This window comes from Phalacrocorax aristotelis, chromosome 11 (assembly GCF_949628215.1).
Source record: "Phalacrocorax aristotelis chromosome 11, bGulAri2.1, whole genome shotgun sequence".
Taxonomy (NCBI): Eukaryota; Metazoa; Chordata; class Aves; order Suliformes; family Phalacrocoracidae; genus Phalacrocorax; species Phalacrocorax aristotelis.
Genome location: NC_134286.1, coordinates 11,739,093 through 11,761,368, shown reverse-complemented (window position 1 = coordinate 11,761,368; position 22,276 = coordinate 11,739,093). Strand labels below are relative to the sequence as shown.

General features: G+C 42.0%; 2 protein-coding genes across 5 annotated transcripts in view; both read right to left on the bottom strand.

The window, feature by feature from the left end:
• Positions 1-4,825: 4,825 nt before the first annotated feature.
• On the bottom strand, positions 4,826-19,912 carry GCNA (germ cell nuclear acidic peptidase). 2 transcript variants are annotated; one of them, XR_012662737.1, is made up of 12 exons: positions 19,848-19,912; positions 19,501-19,754; positions 18,619-18,665; positions 17,401-17,452; positions 16,988-17,061; positions 15,091-15,531; positions 13,598-13,769; positions 12,371-12,515; positions 11,510-11,575; positions 10,391-10,529; positions 7,764-7,968; positions 5,334-5,752 (listed from the first exon to the last, which is right to left on the bottom strand). XR_012662737.1 is itself a non-coding variant. In XM_075106934.1 (11 exons), the coding sequence occupies exons 1-11, from the start codon at positions 19,860-19,862 to the stop codon at positions 5,500-5,502; spliced, it is 1,797 nt and encodes a 598-aa protein (XP_074963035.1). In that variant the 5' UTR covers positions 19,863-19,912; the 3' UTR covers positions 4,826-5,499. The 2 variants fall into 2 exon arrangements, 1 of the variants encoding a protein (XP_074963035.1); XM_075106934.1 differs by lacking the exon at positions 11,510-11,575 and having other exon boundaries at positions 4,826-5,752.
• An 877-nt stretch (positions 19,913-20,789) lies between these two features.
• OGT (O-linked N-acetylglucosamine (GlcNAc) transferase) overlaps positions 20,790-22,276 on the bottom strand; it is a 29,108-nt gene continuing 27,621 nt past the window's right edge. For all 3 annotated transcript variants that reach the window (XM_075106931.1, XM_075106932.1, XM_075106933.1), the window contains one exon: positions 20,790-21,825. In XM_075106931.1, the coding sequence (XP_074963032.1) occupies positions 21,651-21,825 (175 nt within the window). In that variant the 3' untranslated portion in view covers positions 20,790-21,650. The remainder of the gene's footprint in view (positions 21,826-22,276) is intronic.

Below are 22,276 nucleotides of genomic sequence, written 5' to 3'. Positions count from 1 at the left end.
TATGTGTGAGTGTTACACCATCAAAGTGCAAGACATTTGTCTTGACACTGAACAAAATGGTCATCACTCTGAAATACATCCCAATGAACCCTGCAAAGTGTACTCGTATATATCGGAGAAGGATGTGTTTGTATGAGAACGCTTTGCAATTTTACACTTACAGTTAACATTACTGTAGATACCTGCAGTCACTCAAATATTTCTGTTTATAACTTTACTAAAGTTATGGGATGCGACTAATTATTCGGCTTCTGTTATGTCTTATCAATTGTTACAATCTATACATTGGGTCAAGATTTATTGCCTACCCCCAATCAGAATGAATCTTACATTGGTCAAGAAACTACTACAACACGATGACCTGTGTCAACTGCTAGAATGCATCCGAAGCAATGGACACAAAACTGTAATCACCGTTCATCATAATGCAGAAGAGACACACTATGTCTTGGAAAGACTGAAAAAGGATGGAGAACACCCATTGGTGGGTAACTCTTCTTGGATGGTCACCAACTGCAACGGGGGTGTTTAATCGTATGCTTCACCCAGTTGTGATTTTACTAACTCTAACTTTTAGTATGTCTATCACTTAACATTATATTGTATATAAAGGTCTGGTACATGATAAAACAAAAAACCCAACTTCAACCACCCAAAACATAAAACATTAATGCATAACAAATAGCAGTGCTTCACTCTCTACTTACCGTGAATCTATAATCGCACAAACTACCCACATACTATTTTTGGCACAAAGGTAAGAGACGACCATACCACTACTCTGTGAATGTAAGACAAATTGACTATAGTCACAGGGTGGTGTGTGGCAGTGTGCTCCCCCTCATCTGAACTTTTGCCCCTTGGCTCTGCTCAAGTGATTAGTACCAGACAGTCATGATAAGATGCATCTGGTTGTGATGGCTGCATCTGGCTCAAAGTGGAGTCCTGGGAAACAGATAACCACACAATAGCTGAGAGCTAGTTTATGGATGTGTATCCTTTTCCACCTAACCAGAGTGCTAATTAATATCTGACTTGAGCCACACTTGTCAGAAATTAACGTCTGCAGCTGGTATGTAGGTATGCCTATAAGCCAATCATCTCACCCCCAAAAACAGTGAGCTGCCCAGGAGCCCTTTGCACTCTCCTGCATGGCAGCATCTCCCCTTGAGCAAGGACACCTCTTCAAGGTTACTCCTCAAGGTTGAGAGACTCCTTGCAGCAACAGATGCTTGGTAAGCAGCTAATAGCATGCTGAACTTTGAAATCTTAGCAAAGTGATACAAAGAATTGCTTGCATACACAAAAATCCTTCAGATATAAACTGTTGAACAAGTCTGGGACTAGGATTGGACCCAGCCACCCCTAGCCTCCTGAGGAGTTTAGAAAGCAAGGGGGTCCTTTCTGAACCTTGTGACTCAACAGGAGGGTCCCCCTGACAGTTTGTCTGACCCTGTCATCCGTGCAGTAAATAATCAAGTGAACTTTGCCATCAAATCTTGTCAAATCACTGCTGCATTTACTAACAAATTTTGGAAACTCATTGTAATATATTAGTAAAATGTATACTTTTGCTTCTCTTATTTCACACTCTTCCGCAACAAATTGGCGTAGTAAGCAGGATCCACAAATCTGTATTTGCGACACCCAGCCCTTAATTCCATACCATCTTACATCACGCTACCACAATACATCCTCATTCACCACCACCCCCCTTTCCCAACTGTTAGTATATATACACACACAGATACCATTCCCTTAGTCTGTTGACCACCTCCTTGTAAAGTGTCCATGAAATGTTCACTGTGTTCATTTAGTCTGTGACTTCAGGCTCCAACTGTTCTTGTGGTCACTCAGGACAGAAGAGGTGTTGTGTTGCATAGAGTCAGGTCATTACTGCATTTGCTCTGCTTCATGTGAGATTTGTCCTTCATTGGTTCAAGTGGTTTCTGCTGTAGTACTTCTTATAATATACAACTCAAATAATGGGTTACAACCATTTAAATGTTTATCTATTACAGTCTCCACCCCTGGTCCCTTTGGGCCAGGTTATAGGGTTTAACATTGCAACGAATTCCTCCCCTTGCCACTAGCTTGCCTAGCAATAAGGAGTTCCTGCTATACTACCTTTGACATACGGCAGCCACAGCAAGGGTGACATACAGCATGACATAACACTGACAACATACAACTCAAATCACAGGTTATTTTCACCCAGGATTAAATCACCTTGAGGTACACATTGGACTTCTCCATCTTCCTGCATTCCCCACCAAGTGCACTCAAGTCCCTTGAGCAAAAACAATGCCACAAATGGGTTTGCTCTTTCCTGAGGGAGGATCAACCCAGACAGTCTTTCCCAGCCAGTTCTGTAGATGTAGAACAGGGACCTTATCTCCTTCCACAGCTCGCAGGGGTTTTGATTAGGTAGGGCCAGGTCAACCGGCAGATCCTCTAGTGTTAACTAGGCAAATGACTTCTGCCAAGTTTGTATCCCAGTACTTGAATGTCCTCGCACCCATTGCTCTCAGGGTACTTTTAACAGTCCATCGTATTGTTCAGTTTTACCAGAAGTTAGGGCATGATAGGGGATGTGATACACCCAGTCAATATCATGCTCCTTGGCCCAGGTATTAATGAGGTTGTTCTGGAAGTGTCTGATTTGATTCTTTTGGGGTGCCATGACACCATAAAACTTGCTTTTCAAGGCCCAAGATAGTATTCTGAGCAGTGGCATGGGTCAGAGCGTTTCCAAACATCCAGTAGGCGCTTCCACCGTTGTAAGGACATGGTGCTTGCTATGGCAGGTTTGTGGTAGTATCACATAATCAATCGTCTGCCAGGCCTCCCCATATTGATATTTCAGCCATCATCCTCTATACCAAAAAGTTTTTAGCTGCTTAGCTTGTTTGATTATGGTGCACATCTTACATCCATGGATAACCTGTGTAATGGCATCAGTGGTCAAGTCCACTCCTCCATCACAAGCCCATTCATATGTTGCATCCTTTCCTAGACATCCTGATCTGCCATAAGCCCCGTCAAGCTATAAATAGCTCACCCTTATGTTCCCAGTCCAGATCCACCTGAGCGACTTCAATTCTAGCAGCCTGGTCCACCAGTTCATCGTTTCGATGTTCTTCAGTGGCATAACTCTTGGGTGTGCAAGCGTCTACATGACATACTTTTACCACCTTTACACTGCCAGTTGGTCCACTTCCATTGCTGTAGCCACCACCACAGAGCATTTGCCACCATCTATGAGTCTGTACAGAGATTCTTCTCATTCAGCAATATCTAAAGCCAGCTAGACGGCTTTCACTTCTGCCAACTTAGTTCACCTTTTCCATCAGCAGTTTCAGCAACTTGCTGTGTAGGACCCCACAAAAGTTTTTCATCTCTGATATCTTCCCACAATACAACAGGGCTTACTGCTTTTCATTTGCTGGTAATTTTTTATACAGCGGGGCCTCTTCAGCATGTGTCACCTCCTCTGGCAACACTCCAAATTTTCAGCCCTCTGGCGAGTCCATGATCACTTCCAAGACTCCTGGGAAGTTGGGGCTTCCCATTTGAGCCTGTTGTGTTATCAGTGCAACCCACTTACTCAATGCAGCATCAGCTCCATGATGTGTAGAGGACCCTCCCTATCAACAACCAGCTCAGCACAGGCAGTCGAGTTGCCAAGAGGAGCTGTGCTTCAGTACCAACTATTTCTGAAGTGGCTCAAACTCCTTCATAGGCTGCCAATAATTCTTTTTCAGTTGGAGAGTAACAGGATTGATAAAGGCAAGGCAGGAGGTGGGGAGCAGGGAGAGGTATTCTCAACAGCAAGCAGGGTGTCCTGCTGTACATGAAACTCAAAACTAGCTAGGAGGAAGAAATCAGAAGCTTTCACATACTATAGCCACAGTTAAACTGAAACAAAGAAGCCTGGTTCATTGCCACAGCTGGTATAAAATTAGCATTTATTGATTATTCAAAATTACTAATCCCCTGAGCAGTTTGTTCACAGCAGACACACTCTATAACACACATTTAGTCATGTTCTCCATGAAAGACTTGAGTCATCTGACTAGACCGTATCATTCTGTGGTGGAAAGCATTTGAAGTTGCTTTCCCCAACCTCACCTTTTGCATGTATTTTATCTTCTACAAAATCTCAGTGATAGAGGCATAACTGCAATCAAAATTTAATCAGAAAGAGCTTTGATCTTACTGATGGACAAGGGCTTTGCAGAAACTCAAACTTTAACACATTTGAGGCATCATCTACCTACCACTTTTAACAAAAACAGCCAAGGATCACTCAAGAAACTCTCCCTGGGAAAATGCCTGAACCTACATTTAAAGCCTTCCTCACGTCTGCCCTTCTTCGTGCCTGGAAGTCATCCAGACAGAATCAGAGTACTTTGGCTCATGGACCTGGATTTTTCTTGCATCTGGCAATCCCAGACAGATGTAGACCTAGCCATTCTTCAGCACATATACAGAGTGAATAGCATATTATCTACCCAGATGAAAGGGTAAATCCGTTGCTCACCAGAGTCACTGAAGACATGCTATGAAGCAGTATGGTAAATATAACTCAGAAAATTCCAGACAAACATAGCAACTGAATCTCATGAAGGGCCTAGAATTGCATCTTCACAGGCACAGGTGGTGGTTATCTGAAGTCTAAGAAGGATACCCTGACTTGTGCATTGTCATGGACTTTTGTCATTGTTTAGCCCCAGTCAGCAACCAAGCCCCACGCAGCCGCTCGCTCACTCTCCCCCCGGTGGGACGGGGGAGAGAATCGGAAGAGTAAAAGTGAGGCAACTCATGGGCTGAGATAAAGACAGTTTAATGGGGAAAGCAAAAGCTGCGCACAGAAGCAAAGCAAAACAAGGAATTCATTCACTCCTTCCCCTGGGCAGGCAGGTGTTCAGCCGCCTCCAGAAAAGCAGGGCTCCATCACGCGTAACAGTGACTTGGGAAGACAAACGCCATCACTCCCAATGTCCCCCCTTCCTCCTTCTTCCCCCAGCTCTATATACTGAGCATGACGTCATATGGTATGGAATATCCCGTTGGTCAGTTGGGGTCAGCTGTCCCGGCTGTGTCCCCTCCCAGCTCCTTGTGCACCCGGCAGAGCACGGGGAGCTGAAAAAGTCCTTGACCAGTGTAAGTGCTACTTAGCAACAACTAAAACTTCTCCACGTTATCACAGCTGTTTCCAGCAAAAATCCAAAACACAGCCCCGTACTAGCTACTACAAAGAAATTTAACTCTATCCCAGCTGAAACCAGGACAACTTTCTATCATCATTACTTCTTGCTCACTCTTGACCATTTTAGGAAAGATCTAAAGGTTGTCTTTATTAGAAGCTTCTTTATTTAATGCTAAAATATTAAAGTTATCTGGAATGCCCAAAACACATTCTTAGACTCATGTTAGACTCATTTACTACTACATACAAAACATAAGTAGCATCAAGAAAGGAAGTGTATTGAGATACTACAAGGAATTTTGAAGCCTAGTTTTTAAAGCAAAATCAGCACTGAGTTTCCACATGACTTCTGCATGACTCAGCCCATGCTGCTTTCTTTTAGTAAGTCCATAGTTTTCTTTCACATACTTTGCAAAGGGCATTAGATGTGTCCTAGCAGGAGTGCCATCCTTCCGAGTGGGCTGACTCAGGACCAGCTGCCCCCCACAGAATGTACACACGAAGCGCTCTGTGTCTAGAGACTTGGAATGACGTCCAGTCCTGAAATGGAGAAATAAGTATTCTGATTCCACACTTGCGGTAGACAGTACTTGTGAGAAATGGCTCCCTTCTCTTCTGCCAGGCTACTTCGGTAAGATTTCTAAGCTAGCATTTTAGAACACGAAACATACTACATACTTTATACAGTGGAACAATCAAATCCGTATTACATGTTTCTCTACCCTAGAATTTTTTCATTACCTTTTCATCTTGGTTCCTTCCTCTGTCTTTTTACTCTCAACCTAGCAGTATGAAGTGCTACAAAATTTCAAAACACCTCCACAACCCATGTATCAACTACCCCTTGGAGTTCCTCCTCAAAGCCATCACCATCAAGTCTTCTCAATGCTTTCTTGCATCTAAGCAACTAATGCATTGCACAGTCAGATTAAACACTTCAGGAAGATTCTTTCATATATGAAATACTGTTTCCTTCCAGTGCTTCTGGAAGTAGCACATGCGATCCTGAGAAAAAAAATCCCATGCATGCTTAGCCCCTAAAGTTGGGGTGAGGAGGGGGGTAATAAAAATAATAAAAAAAAAAATTTAAAAAACATCACACCATTGTCAGACACTTTCCTAGGCCATGCAGGACTAAGTTCACAAAACATCATGCTCTCCCACTGAGACTGAAGTAATTACATACAGACACCTGTGGTCAGCCACAATCTTCCAAGAAAAGCCAACACCTTCCATACCCATGACAGGTCAGAAACCTGCAAAATTACTGTAGCAACTATTTCCTTTGCTTGATCTCAGCAACATATATAGTTCTCATTTCACAAATGCAGTAAGCAAGACAGAAGTCTGATGACCAATGTTGCAGTCTATCAGTACATCTGTGTCCTAGCTTCAATCCTTCACATCACAGTACTGCTCACATCTCTGTGGCTACAGACATCTATTCGTCCTTTAATATATATACAACCTGAAAGAGTCCATGAGCTAAAAGATCAACTAGAAAACTGACTACAGCTTTTAGAGTTTTAAACCAATAGAAATCATTATATAGTTATGGTAGTGCTAAGTAAAAGGTGGAGACCAACAAAGATACAAAATTAGTCAAAATATTTAGTCTTAATTGAAAGTCATCAAGATAAGAGACCCAGAAAGCTTCCACTGATAATTTATTCTAGTATCTGATTACTGTCACACATTTTGTGCCCAGTTTTTATGGGGCTTGTTCTGCTTTTGAATTACAGTTACTACTGACTGACTACTTTGAGCACCAGATGGCACTAAGTATCTTTACACGGATGATCATATAAAAAGTAATTCAGCCCACTATGCCAGGTCTAGCACTCCCTTATGGACTGTTTTCCCTTAGATCAAACCTAGATTGTTGTCATGGCACAAAGATGTTACTTTGTAAAATGTGAGTAGATTTCAAGAGAACCTTGAATGCCTTATTTCTGCAACACATGCTGCTACTGTGCTTACATGCATTCTACATAGATGTGCCAGATCCAGTCATTGCTCAGTCACTGTGGGCCCTCAGGTATTTCTCCTGATGTAGTACTTAGTTAAGACTGGAAATACCACCTCCTACCAAAAAGCCTATTGATTATGAAATCAGAGATAAGTGGTCAAAAACTTTTACAAGTTCACTCAATATTAGCTACAGTAGAAGGTGAATCCAAATTCACATCATTTGAGCAATGTTTGAAAAGTGAGAGCAGCCACATGTGGTGTGACCTTTCTCTGCCATGTCCTTCAAAGCTGAGGCACGCATTCTGATCTCTCACTGCTTCTCAAAGACCTTCTATCATCACCAATGGTCCTCAGAAGACACTTCTGCCTGTCCTGACCTGTGAACTGGAACTACCTGGAAATGAACTTTTAGAATCCCACAGTGAGGTTCTGTGGGCTCAGGAAATGTGAAGTGACAACTCGGAGTATCTCAATTGCTTCACAGCAGCAGACACACATGATTTCTAGACACAGGAGACTGCCAAGTTAGAGACAAAGTTAATACATAGTCATATGCAAGATGATATAAAACATTACTTACGTAGCTTTGCACAGAACACACTCATAGATGAATCTGTAATTAATCTCATAGCTGTGGCATCGTGTTACTACTGGCAGTTCTGGATGAATCACAGCTGATTTATTGGCATAGAATCTCCAGAATCGTCCATGTCCATCACGAACACCATTGATCAGCCAGGTGGCTGCATGACAAGCCTCATGAACTAGCGTGTCTCGAAGACGATCTTAGGGTAAGGTAAACAAGGGAAATTAAAATCAGTCAAGTATGGGAAATTATGAACTTTCACCCTTGGTCACTGCTTCAGACTTTTGACACTCATTCTTTATTAAGATGCAGAGTTATTGTGGAGGTCGGAACCGCAAACGTTTTGCTAAGATAAAATGTCCCAAAACAAGGTTTTACTCAGTGCATTTCCAATTTTGTGATTAGTCCTAATTCTGCATCCTAGTTACTTCCCTGCACGCCTAATCTGGGTTTTTTTCCTGTTGTTGGTTGGTTGGTTTATTTGTTGTTTGGGGTTTTTTTTTGTTGTTGTTGTGTTTTGGTTTTTTTTTAAAATGAGACCTGAAATACCTTTATTTAGGCCAAGAGTCATTGATTGCTTTTGTAACACTGCTCTAATTATTTCTGGATGAAAAATATCAGAGCACTGAATTTTCTCCACAGTTAGAATATTTCAGTTGGAAGGGTCGTAAATTATCATCTAGTCCAACTGCCTGACTTAAAGCATGTTACTAAGGATATTAGCCAGATGCCTCTTAAACAGTGACAGGCTTGGGGCATTGACCACCTCTCTAGGAAGCCAGTGTTTGACCACCCTCTCGGTAAGGAAATGATTCCTAATGCCCAGTCTAAACTTCCCCTAGCACAGCTTTAAACCATTCCCACACATCCTATCACTGGATACCAGGGAGAAGAGATCAGCACCGCTCTTTCCACTTCCTCTCCTCAAGAAGCTGTAGAGAGCAGTGAGGTCACCTCTCAGCCTCCTTTTCTCCAAACTAGACAAACCAACAGTCCTCGGCCGCAACTCACAGGACATTCCTTCCAGCCCTCTTACCAGCTTTGTTGCCCTGTTCTGGACACATTCAAGTACCTTCACGTTCTTCTTAAATTGTGAGACCCAGAACTGCATACAGTACGCAAGGTGAGGCTGCACCAACGCTGAATACACTGGGAAAATCACCTCTTGACTGGCTGGTTATGCTGTGTTTGATGCACCCCAGGATGCGGTTTGCCCTCTTGGCTGCCAGGGCACACTATTGACTCATATTAAGCCTGCTGACAACCAGCACCCCCAGATCCCTTTCCACAGGGCTGCTCTCCAGCCACTCCTCTCCCAGTTTATACTTGTGCATGGCATTACTCCACCCCAGGTGCAGAATCTGGCATTTGGACTTGTTAAATTTCATCCCATTAATCATTGCGCAAAGCTCCAGTTTATCTAGATCCATCTGCAAGGCATCTTGTCCCTCAAGAGAGTCAACAGTACCTCCCAGTTTGGTATCATCAGCAAACTTGCCAGTAGTACATTCAACTCCTGCATCCAGATCGTTAATAAATATATTGAACAGGATTAGCCCTAGAATTGAGCCCTGAGGAACACTGATGGTGACTGGTCACCAGCCAGATATGCAGCCCCATTAACTACAACCCTTTGAGGTCTGTGCTTCAGCCAGTTCTTCATCCAGCACACCGTGAACATGCTCATCCCACAGTGGGACAACTTGTCAAGAAGGACGCTGTGAGCAACAGTATCAAAAGCCTTACTAAAATCCAGAAAAACTCCATCCACCACCTTCCCTTCACCCACTAGGTGTGTGACTAATTGAGCTTTGGCCTTTCCTGTCTTCTCCCTGCATATATGAACCACAGCTCTGTAATCCTCCTGTGATGCCCAACCTCACTTCCAGAGGTCATACAATTTCCTTTTTCCTCTTGAGCTCCACAAGGAGGTCCCTGCTCAGCCAAGCTGGTCTTCTGCCCAGCTTGCTTGACTTACAACACAATGGGATTGCCTGCTCCTGTGCTTCTAGAAAGGTGCTTCTGAAAAAACTGACCAGTACTCATGGACTCCTAAGCCCTCAAAAGCAGATTCCCAGGGTACTCTGCTGTATCTCTCAAATGGAATTTATTAAGCTTACATCAAAATATTTTATTAATTACAGAACTGGTTCTCCTACAGTAACTGCAACATTCATTACTCCAAACTGGGAGGGGATGAGGGAGAAATAACATTTACAGTACCCACCACATAATAGAACTTAATTTGGCACTGACCTGTCTTTATTCCAGCTTTAAATACTACCAATAAGGTGGCTAGCTATGATGGAAGAAGTCAGATTTTAGATTGCCATTATAGTACATATAGAATTAGAGTAACCTATAGATCTTCAAATAAATAAGAAATATAAAGAAAATACTGCAGTTAGCATGAATAAATCTCTGTTCTCACATTTTGTAAATTTGCTCAGCCTCTTAAAAGCGTTGTAAGGACATGTACTACCATTAATGGATTTATTTATTCAAGGTAATATGAAATTTTAAATCATGGTCCCGTTCCAGATCTCTTAGGCCCCAGAGTCATGGTTTTATCTCTAGGACTTGCTTTCTCAAAGAATCAACATATCTTTTCTTTTACCTACCTGCAGAGTCACAGACTTTCTCAGAAAGTTCTATGCGAGCATAACGCTTTGCTTCAGGACCTTCTGTCTGCCCAGTTACACAATATCCTGCTGTTTTTCTCATTTTCTTATTCCAGATTATCACCATTTTCTCTGGTAACTGAAAACCAAAACAGTACATGTAATCTGCCCTCTCCTACTTCTTATCATCATCTTGCCCTCTAGATTCCCATTATATTTACTGTGAAGCCGGTACAGGTTGTCCCTGTTAGTGCCCTTAACAGTGTTGTCACTTAAGATGCAAACCCACCCTCCACAGCTTCTTATTCCCATCGTCCATTTTCCTGTAACCAACACTGGGAGTTTTACAATGCAGGATGAGACAAAGTCCCTTAGTTCCTCTATTGTGCCTCCAATAGTTGCTAAAACATGCTGCTTAAGAGTAAATACATGGACAGGTCAGGCATAAAACAATTTCCTCTTCAAAAAAGTACTCTTCCCAACTGCTAGTCATTTGCAAGACAACACCTCACTGAGCCACAGGTGGCTCCTTTGCCTTAAATAGCCCTTAAAGTTATTTTCTGGTGTTTTGGGGAAAGCATGATTGTTCATGTGTGTTTAGGAATACATATGCATTGTTAGCACCCACAATAGTTTATAATCAGAAGTTCTACAGCTTAATAATTTCAAGGTCAAGTAGCATCTGCTTTGGTTCTTCTGAACCCACAACTTGCCATTTTAATTTCATGCACCTTCACACTGTGAGAGGGTGAATAATCACCCCTTGCTCACCTTCTGTGCTGCTCCTGATTTTATAAGTCCTCATCATATCTATCTTTGTTAGCTCTGCTCTTTTACTAACACTTTTATGTCATCTAAATTAGTTAAGGAGCTTAAGTAAACGGTCCAACAGTACTAAGTGCCAGCACAGGTACAGGGCTGAAGCACTGGGGAGCAAAATATTTCGCCTTCAGCAACAGCGAGCCTGCTTAGCTCAGCTTTATGTGAAATCATGACCTCAGCCTGTCTTTGGTCAACTCAACAATATTTTCTCAGCTGCACAGAAACATTTTCCTTCCTGAAGGAAATTCTATTGGAATTAGTGAGGGCAGCATCCTTCCTTTCAAGAACGTTTCTCACCAGAGGAGGGCTTCAAGTATCCCAGAAGATGTAAAAGGTCAAGACAGCAGTTCTCTGAAATTGAACCTTCAATTTGAAACACAACACAGCTTTAGGTTCACCCAAAACTGTTATTCAAAGGATATGCAGCTTTTTAATCTGTTCCAGAATGGCAGACATGAACATGCAATAGGAATGAAGACTGCATGTAGCGTGACTAAGCATGAGGAAAGAAGCCCTAACAACAAAGGGAAGTGCTTTGATCCATCAGCTCCCTGCTCCCCAACATACACTCCCACCACTTGCCTTTTGTCAGCTGCAGGCAAGAAAGTTGTGCTACAACTAGCTGTTAGGCTGTGGTAATGCTGCAGAGTTCACTAGTACATGCTATTTCAGTGAAAGCTGAATGAGCAATGGTGGTGGGCAACCTTCAGCTTCTTTCAGCAGCAGAAAACCACAGCTGCCTTTGCTATGCCTAACTACTACAGAGGCAGCAACAGAAACACTCCCAGGCTCCTGAGCTGATGACCATGCAGGTACTAGAAAATACATGACAATAACTATTAGTCAAATTTCAAAGATGAAACTGATCCAAGGTCCCTCATGTAGCAGTTTCTTTCCTCAAGGACTCTTGGACACCATCCAGAATGCTCCCTTAAGGACAGTACACCATTATAGCTGGGAAACCAAGCCAAGCTGAAAACTGCTGCATCACAGTGGTGATAAATGCCTTCCAAATAAATTGCTGGAACTAATTCAAATGTAAGCCACTGCTATAAAGCTTAACTTCTACTAACTGAAGAGGATAGAGAAATCGCAATCAAAAAGTGAGGAACAACATATTAACCAGCATTTTAGAAATGTAGTTGTTTTGAAGCCAACCTTCTGCTCAAAGATTGTACTATTATACAGACAGTAGAGCTTCTGTGCCAGCTCCTCTTTATGTTTCTTGAAATACTTCACATAGTGGGAAGCCGGATTTGAGAGATCTTGCAAGAAACAGCCAGGCACCGAGCACACCCTGAGCCTGCAAGAAAAGCATAAAGCAGTTTACTGAAGTACAGAGATATCACACTGAAAAATAATGGCCACTTATAGCCAATAAAGAATCCTGGCATGCTGCCATCCGCATAAACCCCTCCTGACTCTCTTCACTAGCTTGCTGTCATGAGTCCAGTGTGGCACACATGCTCATTCTGTCTTCTTCCTCCTTCAAGGGCACAAAGGGATAGAGCTGTTGTAGTAGTTGTGCAGTTATTTCACTAATTCACAAAACTAGATTATGAGGACTCCTAAGTAGGAAAAGAGGGTGGCTCAGATCTTTATGACATGGTGAGCAACAGTTATACAAAAACTTCATCAATATATGAAAGGACCTAACGTGATCACCTACAATAAAGGTATATTCTCAGAAACATAGCCAAAGATGTTCTGGGAATCCTCAGGAATTAATTCAGGGGAAGTAGATATTCCACTAGGATGACTAACTCCAATACTGCAGCATTCTCACAAAGCATCGGCTCTGAAGACATCGTTTAAAGGTTTGGTATTGGTATACATAATTATAAAATTACTAAAGAAAACATCACATGGCTAAGAGGCAGAATAAAGGCACCTATTAAAAATGAAAGACATTCTTCTGAAAAGCTTAAGCTGCATCCACATATAGAAAACGAAACATGAAGTTATAAGGATACAGGTCAAAAATATCAAGACAAGCTTGTTAAAAAGCATAATTTACTAACAGAATCAGTTCTGACATATTTTTAGGGACAGGCAAATGGATAGATAGAATCTATAAGGCCAGTGCACATTAGAAGTACACTGTGCCAAGACAAGGAATAGCAGGAGAGCTAACATTTACAAAGAAGATTTGACATTTGTCAGATTTATGTCTCAATTTTTCTAAGCAGAGATTAGCTTGTATTATCCCTGTCATACCTGAGACAAAGCTTTGACTTCCAGTTACTTAGCCATTAACAACTGCTGAATTGGTAGCAGAAGTTTTTAGGTACCTGAAAAATCAGAATGTCATCCAGGCCAAAATGCTTAGCGTCTCTTTGTCCATCTATGTGTCCTAGAACACAGTAAAGATGAAGAAACACTTACCTTTTCTCTGTCTTTGCTGATTGTGAGCAACTGACCAATTCATTCCTAGGAATTCTTGCAGAAACCATTACCCTGGAAGGTGTTTCTTGAAGTGAAATGGAGTTTGGCCTTGGTGTCTTGACTCCCTCCCCTTTCAAGGGCTGGCCATCTTCACAGGGTGCCTTAATGTTTTCTAGTTCAACAGGAAGAGTCACAGGATTACACATTGTCAGAGGATCAGGACCACAGATATCAGCAACCAGGTAACAGACAATGGTGGAAAAAAAAGTCAAATATTCCACCTCAGCATAGACACTCTTACTGTGCATACTTGAATGCAAAGGCTTTTAAAACTGATGGAAAGGTAATTTGCTGTTATATACTACAAAAATTACTGTTCAATGAAAGAGTGGCAGACTCCAACTTTCAAACATTCAGCTAGGATGAGGTGGAAGGAAAAGCATTTATGACCTCACTCAGGCATTTCTGACATTTCACCAATTCAAAACGTAGCACCAGCACACTGGGAGCAGTAATGCAGAGAAATCATTTGAACAAAACAAAAATTGTTCTAACCTGTCATGTACCATAAGTCACATCGTTTGCTTCACAGGCCAGTTCTGATCAGATGGCTGCCTATTTCCCCAGACCACGTCTGGACGGACTGCTAAAACGGCTGACCCTCACATCAGAAATCAAGAACCATTTCAAGGTTTACAGTTTCAGTAGATGTTCTCTCTGCTGGCTCTTCTATAACTGTTCCCCTGTTTGGGCCTTTTCTCTCCATTCACTATTCAACCACATACAGAGAAGCCAATACAGTTGCCAGCTTACTTCTCGAACATGTTTTTCTAGACCACATTGACATACTTCAATTATAAAAAAAAATCTGCTCTTTCCCAGGGCACATTTCTATGCTGTCAGCCATCTTCTTCCATGTCTCCTTGCTCTGAACTAGTCCTTGTTAGTGAGGAAGGCACCCTTCATTTACTCTTCTAGAAAGGGATTTGTTTTCACCTGCTCTTACTCAGCAATAGTCCTCTTCCCCCTTTGCAATCTTTCAGCTGGAGCTCACTGCAGTTAGTCAAAGGAGAGAAGGAGCTACTGATTTAGGAAATTCTCATTATAAACTGTACTTTAAACAAAATAAGGTCAATTATAAATCCAAACACTAAATGAACAGCATCTAAACTGCTCAAAATTTCAGTCTTAACAAAATGACAGCTCTACATTAACTGCTATCATACATTAAAAAAAAGTTAACATCACTCAGACCACTAGTTAGATTTGTTGTCATAACAATTTTAAAAACTAAAAATATCTTGATACCACAGACTAGTAGAATCACTTCTCATAACATTCAGAGGAATAGTTTATGATTGTATCAAATTAAATTGCAAGATGCAGAGTTGCACTTCTAAAGCATACACCACACAAACAAAAAGAATTAGGCAATTAGCACTACCATTGCTGCCAATAGGTAGCTTGTAAGTTAGCTAAGAACAATTGCTTACCTATTGTGCTCGGCTGGTAGACAGTTTTACTTGTGCTTAGGATTGGTTTTCTGGTTATACTCCGTTTCCTTATCCGTTCTATTAATGATTCAAATTCCTCATCTGAGCTATCTGATTCTACCTCTGTACTTTGTTGCAGTGCCACAGTTGGCACTTTATTTTCTGAACTCTTTCCACAGCTTGCTTCTTTCCTTCTAGCAAGCAAGTCTGGATTGCCTCTGGAAATTAACTCTTTCAGATTTTGTGGAGGTGGGAATTTTATGCACCTCCAACTCTCTTTTAAGTCCTCCACTCCCCCTTTTTGGTAGTCATGCCATGAACCTTCTACAAAGACGGAATCTTCAGTATCACTTAAAGCCTCTGGACACTGTAATTCTTGGCAGAGAGTGTTTTTCTTTCCAGAAGTCATCAATGTCTTTGGAGTCTGAAGATCCTTCTGTGCTGCAATTCAAAAGAAACAGCTAAAGTACTGGTAATTTCATTTAGAAGACCTGCCTTTGTCTTAACACACACAAAAAATCCCTTGAAAGACAGGAAAACACAAAGAATAGAAAGACATCTTTGCATTTTTTTATTACACCCTGCTCAGTTACCATCATACTAAACAAAGTCACTGAAAGATGTATAAAAGTAGCTTAAACCCCATGTATGTATACATCAGCCTAACAATCCTGAATATGTAACTAGCGCTGGCATAATCTTAATTTCCAGTAACAAAAACTATGTGCATTTAAGAGTAAGGCTGAACACGTTTTATAAAACAACCAAGTGAAGGGTGACTTAAAAAAAAATGTTCAGCCTTAGCTCATCAGGCCATAGCCTACAGCACAAAGTGCACACTTTCCAACAAACAATGTTTCTGATATCTTAGATTTGACCTACCAAGATCAAGGGATCATGTCAGATCTATTGGTGACTTTTTTTTTAGATGATCCTTCTGGTCCACTTTGCTCCCCCCATTTCCTCTCCAGAAACCATTGCATTAGCTTGTTACAGTCTGCCCCTAGCATACATATTTCAGAGTTGACATTCACACCAGCTGCCAGAGACCCCATCCTTCTTGATCAGGGATCCGAGCTTCTCCAGCTTCAGATAAGATCACTGTCATTATCCCTCATCTACTAGAATTCTATCACCTGATTCCTGGCCTAGTAGCTGTGTCAAGAATTCCAGAACCTTGTTCGCTCCTTCTAGAAAAGCCCAGTTTGCTTGTATCAATGAGAAGTGCACCAGACAGCTGTAAGTCAGGCTCTGAATGTTAGAAAACCAAGGCATGTTCCACCCCTTGGGAGAGACCAAGGATACTCTGCTCAGACAAGCACTGAAACCCCTCAAGTCATGGTTTGCTAGAGCATCTTGAAGCCAGTGTTAGCACATAGGATCTTGGCTAAAGAAGGCCCAGATTAAAGGACCCTGTCTGTGGCTCTGCAACACCCGTAGGCAGGACTGGCCTGATTCCCAACATCTGCATCCAATTAAAGGTATCTAGCTAACACCAGTTACCTTCTTTCTTTACTTAGTATCTTCTGGCCACAGAATGAGCTGGTACAGCCATAGGATGTGCAAAACAGCGTTCCTAAGTCCTCCCTCCACAGTGATCAACCCATATTTGCAATTCAGTCTAATCAACCAGACCCAAATACTAGGAGATAGTCCACAGTATCTGCAGACCTACAGCAACGCTTCAAAACGTACACCTGTCAGAACAGCATGACTATGCTTTCCTTTGTTATCCCCAGAAGAAAAAGAAAAGCCTCTCCTCTGTTACCCTCAAGGAAGAGACAAAGTGATCTTATGTTTAACAAGCTCTCTCAGAAATTTATGAGCTCAGCAACGAATGCTATCTTTCCACCTCATAAAATTCCTGCTTCATATTTGCTGTTAGACAATTACTTGCCATTCTTTGTTGTGCTCTTTCTCACTTTAAAGTCCGAGAAGAAATCATCCGAGTCATCAATTAAGTCCTTCAAACTGTAAAACAATCAAATAGTGTGAAAAACAGGGAGGCATAAGTGGGAAAACAGAAAAGTTTGCCACCCAATATAACATTATCAGTTGCTCACAGCAAGTGTTACCAACTACATCCATTAATAGGGATGGCAATAGAGCATGTACACCTCCAAACACCCCATTTTACATTTGACCTGAACATACATATGGAACACATAACAGTTCTTCTGTCTGCACTCACTCCTATACACGTATCTGCCTATGAATCATTAAAACTTTTGATCATTTTTGTGTATCCTGAATAGTACGTGTGATACAGAAAACTAATATATAAACATTGAAAAGTCATTAATTACCCACCTTGTATCTGCCTTTTTAGAAACAGATTTGGGAGTTTTCATTCTAGCTAAAACTGAAACAATAAAAGAATTAATTAAGAAGGCTCTGTTTCTTTTGTTATGCATTTTTTAAGAGATAAGTTTAGATTGAATTTTTACAAGTTGCAAAGTCTTAAAAAAAGAAGTCAAACATAAGAATCCTTTACATCTAATTCCAGCTCTCAATTCCTCAAAGCTGACAGCAGCTGTCTAGCATTTCCTTCATTATTCAATTCTTGCCCAGCACAAAGACAGATAAGAAGCACTATTATGTATCTTCCAGTATGCAGTATGGCCTCCTCATATATGTGGAATTGAATGGGTTTATCAATATTTTCTCCAAGCATTTCAATGACTGCAGGTAGCAGTTTTCCTACTGCGAAGAGGTGTCCATGTGCTTATTCCACTAAGTGGCTCCAAAAACATGTTCAAACAAAATGGTAACAGCAACACCCCACTGCAGAACTCCAATTCAATACTCCTTCTCAGAAATAAATGCGTTTTAGTCACTCCAGGAATATTGTGGTGACTGCTAAACACACAAAAAACACACAATTAAGGCAGTAGTACTGCACATGCTTGAAGTAGTGACTCTTGAGAGATTATCAGAAATGCCATCAAAATTTCACACGCTATCATTAAGAGAGTTTCAGTAAAGTTGAAGGGGAACAAATTTCATTAAAGCATAAATCAGGCTGAGGAGAAGGGAAACAGCTGTCCCTTCTTCAGAACTTAATGGGCCAAATTCAGTATTCAATTCCATCTTACCAAGACCTTGAGCCACTATGAAAAGCCAAAAACATCCCTCTGACTGGTTAAGAATCATACAACAAAAGCGGTGACATGCAGAGTAAATTCTGAGTAGTTTAGACACGTTTGGAACAGTAACTGCTTAGAGAAAACGTTTATTCAAAGCTGCTCTGTAGACTAAGAAGGAAGCAAGTCAGTGACAGGGAACAGACAAAACTGAGACAACAAGAAAAAAATAATGCAAGGCAAAAGTATCCAGGATTGATACATGAGATTCAGGAATACTCGCTATGGCATATAGCTACCAACACTGCACTGCAAGGAAAAAATGTACTCTGCAGCAAGAGCGATGAATGAAAGTCACATGTAAAAACTACTTCATTATAACTAGATAGAAATGTGTCCTTTTCATATCCTTCAGATAAGGAGACTAACATGTGCTATTACTTACACATTTCAAATTCATCATCACTGCTGGAAGAGAAGTACAGGGCATAGCTGCATAAAAATGAAATGCAAAATAGTATCAAGAACTTTAGGTCACAGCAACTAGATCTGCATCTCTATTGCTTTGAAATACCTGTTTACACTAAGAACCAAACAGATACACATTGAAAAAACTCTGAATATCTCAAAGAGGCTGAACAGTTTTAAATTATTTAAAATAGAATTATTACAGCTTGTATATTAAAATTTAAACAGCCATACATATTCAATATTTTAGCAGTAACCAAATTCTGTCAAAATCTGAAAGATTGACCTATTTGGAGACACAGGCTTATGACATTACACTGGTTTAAGTTAAAATTGAGTATCAGAAGTGATAGAAAGCTTGTTTCTCATCTTACACATGGTATATGATCACAGAGAGAAAACTGTTGTATTGAGTCTGAAACCTCAAAACATGCAACAAGCTGCTTTCGTAGAAAATACACTTTAACATAGATGCCATGAGTATTTAGCAAACTGCAGTAGCTTTCATAAAACTATTTTTAAGATGCAGAAGATATGCATTACCACTTGGACTGCAATTCTCATGCAAACGTAGACACAAGCCATTGCGAAATTATTTACTGCATTTTCTGACAAAACCTAAACATTAACAACTTGAAAAAATACACTATGCAATAGCTTAAAAACATGAAGACAACTTCTAATTACATTGAAAGTACCCAAAGCTTAAAGACTATAATTCTGAAACATGCTAATACCTACCAATTATAAAATATTTGAGGGCGTAATCTAAAATTATATTTAGATGTGATCAGTAAAAATAACGAGGGACACGAGGACGCGTGGGATGGGCCTGCTGCCCCACCGAGCGCCGCCTCACCTGCCGCCCCGTCGGCCCTGGCTCCCCGCGGCCACTCTCGCTGGGCTGCGTCCACCTGAAGCCGAACTACCGCAGGAGCCGCCATCGCACGAGTCTGAGGGCCCGCCGCCAGGACGCCGCCCGCGCCCGCTTCCCGCCCGCCCCCGGCACTGGCCCTGTGTGGGGATGGTGGTGGTGGCGGCGGGGCTCTCCCCGCCCCGCAGAACCTGCGGGCGTCTCTGCTGCAGCGGCGATCGGCCCTGTGCCCCCTCGAGCTGCAAACGAAAGAGAGCGTCGGTGGCCCGCGGGGCCCCAGGACGGGGTGGGGGAGACGGGGCTGGCGGCCCGGCTGGCGGCCCCCGACGTACCGCGGCGCTCTCCATTCCGCTTCAAACCGCCCGCGCCCCGCCGCAGCGCTTCCGGGGCACCGGGCTGGGCCGCACGCGCGCCGCCCCGCGCCTGCGCACGAGGGGCCGGCAGAGCCCACGGCGCCGCCGTAGGTCCGCCGCTGGCTGCGACGGCAGAGTCGGCGCCAGCTCCAGCTGACATCGGCACACACAGACGTAGATCGTGAAAGGGCTGTGAACCCCACCTCGTGATATGAGACAGCTGTTGCTAACAGTTCTACTAACCAAACAGTTGCTAACAGGGTGCAAGAGTAACTACAGCGAGGCCTCCTCCCTGGGGCGTGCAGGCAGCAATGGTGCCCCACCAAGAAAGGGGGTGCTCATCAGGCAGGGTACACCCAGCGCCAGCAGACACCCGGTCACCTAGCTGCACCACGCAGCAGCACCTGGCAGAAACTGGAGTCTCAAGCTAAGTACAACCAGGAGACAAATCTGCCTGCTACATATCAGCAACAGCCCTAGCACCATTACCATGGTTGACATTTCAAATTGCAGTCTTCGACCCACCACAGAGATTTAGGAGCTGGGGAATGCTACTGTTGCTTATTCAAAACAAAAATATTAATTTACACATTGGCCATGACCTTCAAGGTACTACAGAATTTGACCTGAGATGATGGCACCATGAAGGCTAGAAGAAAAGCTGTGTGAGGCCTCAAAACACTTCTGAGTTGAGCACGCACATGCACCAGAGCTTTCATGTTTGGTTGGGTTTAGTCTCAACTAGTGGAAACAAACATTTATGTAGAAGATCTACACTTACCTGAGATTATTTCTGCTGAAATAAACAGTACTATTTAAAGCAAAATAACAGAAAGGAAAATGAAGGCCAGCAGTTCAGAATACTCTTCCGAGAGCAGCACAAGAAGGGCAGCAGAAAACATGAAACGTTGGTCAAATCAGTCAAACTGGCAAACCAAAGCTTTATTTTTTGTTTAAAGTCTTTGCTACAGTACCTAGGACTGCGCCTCTATACATAATTAACAATCATTCCTGAAAGATCTGTATTTGGCACCAGTTTGTGTTTGCCTCAAACACTTGTGGGGAGGATTAATTTCAAATCAAATTTGGTTTTTCAACAGAATAAGAGCTGCCATCATGAAGCCAATTAGCTGAGTTACTGGAGAAGCTTAAAAAACAAAACAAAAACCCCAAGTTCTTATCTAAACCAACACATTACAGAGAGCTCCAAAACAGAGGTCAAACATTAAAAGGCTGATATAGGCTCAAGTGGTTTATAAAACCTATAAAAAAAGACTACACCAGCAATTATGCCCTTCCAGTCCACACGGTTCAGAAAATAATGCAGGGAGCAACACTTGCTAACTGGAAATCTTGTGATGGGAGAACCACACATATACCAACAGGAGTACCCAAAAATCAAATGTTAAAATGCTCCAATTCCCAATCCAGATAAAAGATTCATAGGAAGATTAAATCAATCCATGAAGTCATAATTGGTTGGGCAGTTCAAACTTCCCCGAGCAACCACTATGTCACTCATACACACAGGCGCACATGTACACGGCTCAATCCCATTCAAATTCCTCAAGGAATAAAAGGATCCCAGGCTCTATCGAGTCTTTCCCTATCATGCAAGAAATAAATCTGGCTGTGCTTTAATCACCATCATGTATTACTTCAGCCATAGAGTACCAGGCAGACTAAGTAGAAACGCACAGGTTTTAGCTCATCATCTCTGCAGAAGTGTTTGAGAGGCTCAGTTCCTGGAGAGTTCTGGGTGGGCATACAGACAGTCTCTCTTCATGCAGACTCACTGGCCTCTACTGGCTTAATCATGTGGTCCGGTTTGTTGCCAGCAGCATAGTGATCCCACATCTGAAGATAGAGCCGCTCCAGGTCCATAGTGTACTGTTTTGTGTTGAACAAAGGACTGGATATTCTCTGCTTCCAGACTTTGCCACGTATTTTTTTCAGGCTACAAGAAATGAATTAAAGTAGTCACAAAAGCTTCCAAACACTTCATAATACTGTTTACTTCTGAAATCTACTATTTTCAGACAACCCAGAACTGCCAGTACAACTATTTAAAAAATATCTGTTCCCCCACTTCCAAATTCATACAGTTGTTTCATCCCCTTATCATTTCTGATACAGACCAGCATGATCACTTCAAGTCAGAAGAGCTGCAACATTAATACGTTAACTTGTGTTATCTGTACTGAGGTGACTTTTTACAGCGCGATTTTAACTTGCAGTAAGTGACAAACTGCTTAATCTTCAATTTTGAAAGAACAAAAGGTGAACTATATTGCACTTTTTACAGGATAAGAGCCTGCACACGAGCAATTTTCTGAGAACAGGTAGCATTGATACTCAACTGGGAGTGCTGTTAAGTTTACTGTAAAAGGAGAAGCTGAGTTAACTGC

Excerpts from the sequence above, each read along its gene's own strand:
- GCNA (XM_075106934.1), bottom strand. Across the intron at positions 18,666-19,500 it reads CAGGGCCGACGGGGCGGCAG|CTATGCCCTGTACTTCTCTT; the intron begins GTGAGGCGGCGC and ends ATTTTTATGCAG. Across the intron at positions 17,062-17,400 it reads TCTAAAAAGGCAGATACAAG|TTTGAAGGACTTAATTGATG; the intron begins GTGGGTAATTAA and ends ATTGTTTTACAG.